The sequence below is a fragment of the Penaeus monodon genome, chromosome 6 (genome assembly GCF_015228065.2).
Source record: "Penaeus monodon isolate SGIC_2016 chromosome 6, NSTDA_Pmon_1, whole genome shotgun sequence".
Classification (NCBI taxonomy): Eukaryota; Metazoa; Arthropoda; class Malacostraca; order Decapoda; family Penaeidae; genus Penaeus; species Penaeus monodon.
Genome location: NC_051391.1, coordinates 11,259,405 through 11,264,404, shown reverse-complemented (window position 1 = coordinate 11,264,404; position 5,000 = coordinate 11,259,405). Strand labels below are relative to the sequence as shown.

At 36.5% G+C, this 5,000-nt stretch overlaps 1 protein-coding gene across 1 annotated transcript in view; it reads right to left on the bottom strand.

The window, feature by feature from the left end:
* Nucleotides 1-5,000, bottom strand: part of LOC119574200 (cathepsin L-like) — a gene marked incomplete in the record, with an annotated part of 19,656 nt that overhangs the window by 4,235 nt on the left and 10,421 nt on the right. The window contains 8 exon segments of the mRNA XM_037921330.1: nt 368-461; nt 781-894; nt 1,891-2,042; nt 2,377-2,473; nt 3,006-3,151; nt 3,719-3,920; nt 4,599-4,643; nt 4,795-4,839. Of these exon segments, the coding sequence (XP_037777258.1) occupies nt 368-461; nt 781-894; nt 1,891-2,042; nt 2,377-2,473; nt 3,006-3,151; nt 3,719-3,920; nt 4,599-4,643; nt 4,795-4,839 (895 nt within the window).

Below are 5,000 nucleotides of genomic sequence, written 5' to 3'. Positions count from 1 at the left end.
AAACTACAAAGTCAAACTTTAGGAACAGTGCAAACAAAAATCTGTAAATAATCTCATCAGTACATCATTCTGAGTACTGCCTGCAAAAATCTTATTAAAAAAATCCTACTATAAACGTTCATGAATGAATAAATATTATATTCTTAAAAAGTCTACCTTACCTTTTATCTCTAGAAATCATATACTGCAACTCTCCTTTAAGCACTTACTTGAGCAAAATCAAATCCTTTCGTCTGTTTTGTTCATCACTTCCTTTTTACAAAATAAACCTTTCAAATTCATCTAACATTAATTTCTTTAATAAACTGGTTGCAAAGAATGAAATAAACTTTTAGAAGGAAATTATGGGAAAGACACAGGTACTTACTGTGTACACCATATCCAACAATCAGCATGCCATGATCCAAGCTCTTGGGGTTGCACAGGAACTTCAAGGGATGGGAGACTCCACCTACGTAGAACTGGAAAGGTTGCAAAATTTATAATTAAAAAAAAGAAATCCTCTTTATCTGGCTCTGACTCACTCGCACACACACATGCATACACACACACGTGCACACCACACACGTGCACACACACACACACGTGCACACACACGTGCACACACACGTGCACACACACGTGCACACACACACACACACACACACACACACACACACACACACACAAAATCTTGCGACAAGATTTCCATCCTATTTGACCCCCCAAAATATATATATAATATATAAATAAATAAATAGAAAAAAAATAAAAATAAAAACTTAAGAATAACCAACTCACCTGCAGAGCATTGGCATTGATTCCGATAGAGATGGGGCCATGCTTGACAAGCCACCTTGCCAAGTCATCCTCGTTCTGGGGAAGCTCCACTGATCCATTAACAGTAACCTTCACCTGAAAAGTTTGAATGGTGTGAGTTCTTTCACCTGCCATTATTTAACCCAAAGCTTCCGGGTAGATGCTGTGCTCCTTTTTTTCTCTTTCTTTTTTTTTCTTCTGTGAAATGTCTCTGCACATAGATGGTTCTGCTAGTGCTTAGCCACAAAGGAGTCAATTAGTAGACCTTGTGTGACCTTGCCTGATTTCAACTTTCATTGAATTGGCGGGAAGAACAAATATCAATGGTGTTATTTTTATTATAAACATTATAATTACTATAATGTTATAAACATTAGTAACAGCAAAATAAGAAAACGTAAAATATTTTTGTAAATCAAGGATAAGGGTAAACAGACGAGACAGGTATTACTCATAATTGGCTAACTGGTGACTTAGTACAAGTGTAGCCATCTATTTATAAAAACAATTAATGAAGTAAACTTACAGGGGGTATGGCTTATACGTACTTCACATGCCCAGCGGCATTGGGTTAAAGAAAACACATCTAAAAAAGTACAAACTTCATATCCAAATATTTTTTATCTTCATGTTTAACATAGCTAATAATTCCTTTTTTATTTTTAGTTATCATCTGCTACTTCTCAAGCATTCACCCTCTCCAAAGATTATCTTTTGCATAAAAATGATAACGAGTGTTCCAAAACCCTTAATCTCTGAAGGAACCACAGGACCAGTATATACCAGGATATGTATCTGGAAGATACTAATAATCAGCAAACCATGAGACAGACGTAAAACAAACATAATAAAAATGACAATCTTTCAAAACCATATGCTGAAAAGTTACTGCTAGCTGTTAAACACATGCCTCTGCATTTTAGGACTGAGCAATAGACAGAAGATGAAAAAGAATAAAAAAAGGACAGTATGAAAAATATGAAAAAGGATAGTAGACAAAAAAGAAGAAAATGCAATGAGAATTCAAAAGATGGAAAAAAGAAAAGAAAAGAAAAGAAAAAGGTAATTTCAATAGTCTATAATTATCCATACCTTATTTTTATTGAAGTGACACGTCTCATCCTTTGCTTCATAAGGGTAATCGTTCTCAGACTCCAAGCCACCAAGCTTTGCAATGGCCTCGTATGCATTTTCAGGCATGCCTCCGTTGCATCCTTCATCAGTTTTATCGCAGTCAACAAGTTCTGATGTAAATTAAGAATGAAAGAAAAAAGGAATCAATTCACAACTTCTGATAGTAAACTGAAAACTCTACTGTAAATATTTATGTAGGTAAGATATTCTAATTCAAAGCAAACAGAACTAAACATTTCCATCATACATAACTTATATAATGGATCCGTAAACACAAACACTAAGCAAATGGAAGATGAAATTTAAATGACCATGAAAACCACCATCCGATTTTCTGTTCGATTCTATAATAAAGATTAATACATACCATTTCATATTAAAATAAGCCCAACAAAACATAAATATGCAGACACACTACGACAATATTTATATGAATCTCCTTACCTTGTTCCGAGAGAGAATACAGATGCTGGTGCTTCAAAGCCCACTGTCCTTCGACATTACCAGTCACTGAGAAGGCCCAGCAAGATCCACACATTCCCTAAAAAGAAAAAAAGAGGTAAACCATATTTACTCTGATCAATAAATCTGATTTTACAAAGTGCAATAATCTTGCACTGGCATCAAATTTCAATAACAGTGTGAGAAATACTGCATATGCATAGATGATCCGGGTAATTGATCTTCATTACACAGCTGGACTTGTATTCCATATAAGTTTGTTTAATTCCAATCCCATATCATGCAGATGGTGAAATACATAAAATAAACAGTAAGTCTGAAAGTGTGTCATTGTTAGCATAAATCAGTGTAACTGTAAATGAATCTCTTCATGCACATTAGTGTGTGTGTTTGTGAGTATCCCTATGATTTAACCCTATGACAGCAGATACCACATATCATACAATGCCTGTGGTATACTGAGTTGTGGATAGCACCACATAACAGCAGCTATTTTTCAAGCTTTTGTTTATTAGATAGAGCTATAGGCTATAAGGCAACAAATATTATGCTTGAAATACTGATGATGGGTCCAAACACAAGAAACAAAGCACAAAAACTGAACTACATACCTGGTTCTTTACTGGGGTAACAACACCATGATCTCTCCAATCAAATTCAGAAGGAATGTCTCCACTTGGGATCTCAGCAGGTTCCATTTGGGAAAGTGTTGGCTTGAGGTCAGGCCGCAAGCCTAGCATCTGGCGGAATTCGTGTTCTGCAAGAAAACAAAAATGTACTGAGAGAGAGAGAGAGAGAGAGAGAGAGAGAGAGAGAGAGAGAGAGAGAGAGGAAGAGAGAGAAGAGAGAGAGGAGAGGAAGAGAGGAGGAGAGGAGAGAGGGAGAGGGAGAGGGAGAGGGAGAGAGAGAGAGGGAGGGAGAGAGAGAGAGAGAGGAGAGAGAGAGAGAGGAGGGAGAGGGAGAGGGAGAGGAGAGAGAGAGAGAGAGGAGAAAAGAGGAGAGAGAAGAGAGAGAGAGAGAGAGAGAGAGAGAGAGAGAGAGAGGAGAAGAGAGAGAGAGAGAGAGAGAGAGAGGAGAGAGAGAAGAGGAGAGACAGAGACAGAGACAGAGACAGAGAGAGACAGACAGAGAGAGACAGAGACAGAGAGACAGAGACAGAGTGAGAGAGAGAAACAGAGAGTGAGAGAGAGAGACAGAGACAGAGAGTGAGAGAGAGAGATAGAGACAGAGAGTGAGTGAGTGAGCGAGTTGAAAAAAAAAAAGGACAAAATATCTGAGACTGATGTAACCAATCCAATGATCATTCATCCATCATACAACTCACCAGTAAGATCAGCAAACTTGGTTGGTCCATACTTGGCGGTTCCCTTCTCACTCTGCTGAAGGATGTGGATCTTCTTCATGTTGTGACGGAAGATGCTAAACCTTTTCTTAAATTCATGCTGGCTGTCATAAGATCTGTTGTATTTCTTCATGAAACCTTTGAACATGTGGGTGTGGCTCAGTTCACGAGGACTATCTTCTTCCTGTTTTGAAGAGAATGAAATGAACTTGAGCCTCTTTTATTCAGAATAAAGATAAGTCCATTTCCATTTTAAATTTCACCTTTCATTAGTACTCTGATACCACATACGGATATATTGCCGATTTTCTGGCACATCTTACCCCTGAATTATGAAACTCCAATATCCCATAAACAAAACAAGTGGAGCTGCTCTAGTTATTTAACATTTCTTGCAGCTGTCAAGTCATCTAATCTAGCTATTGCTAAAAAACCAAATTTCTACCTATTATCCCTTACTAATAGAAAGAGATTGCTGTGAAACCAGAGGCATATGTGTACATAACCACAAGTAATACATTTCTAAAAATAATGATATGATATCTTTTCAACACAATGCTTGTGCAAGGAAGATTTCTATGTTTGCTCTGTTAAACATGATGACAGAATAATTGCCATTACATAAAACAATATTGGTATTCATCATCATTTATAATGTAGTTGGTTACCTAATTGTTCTTAAATAAGTAGAGAACACTGCAAATAAGCAGAGAATATTGTAGACATTAAAATAATGCCTTATGCACACAGATTCATACAAACCAATTTATACTTATGAATAAATGGCATCAGTTAATTACTGAAATATACAACAATCCAATACATCTGCTTAGCTAGGCATATTACAGAAACCTTAAATTACCTGTCCATGTGATTGCTGATCATGGCCATCTCCTCCAAGAAGAACCTGTACAGAGAAAACCACTGATGGATGATTTATGCAGGGGAAAAAATACATACAATTTCTTTTGAAAACTGTTTCTTATTTTTTCACCTCACACTTTACCTGGCATCTGCATATGCACTGCTATAGAAACAAAATACATTATAAGGTTTACCTGGCCATGGGGTTGCTGATCATGTCCATCTGCCCCAAGGAGAGTCTGCAAAGAAAAAAACATTAATAGTAAATATTTTCCTTCTACAAACAATAGACATTTTAGCTACAATAAGATAAATTTTCTGTAAAAAGGTACAAATCCCAATGAAATCTCACTTGCTGTTGCACAAAGAAGTTCAATTTTTTTTTCTCTAAAATATTACA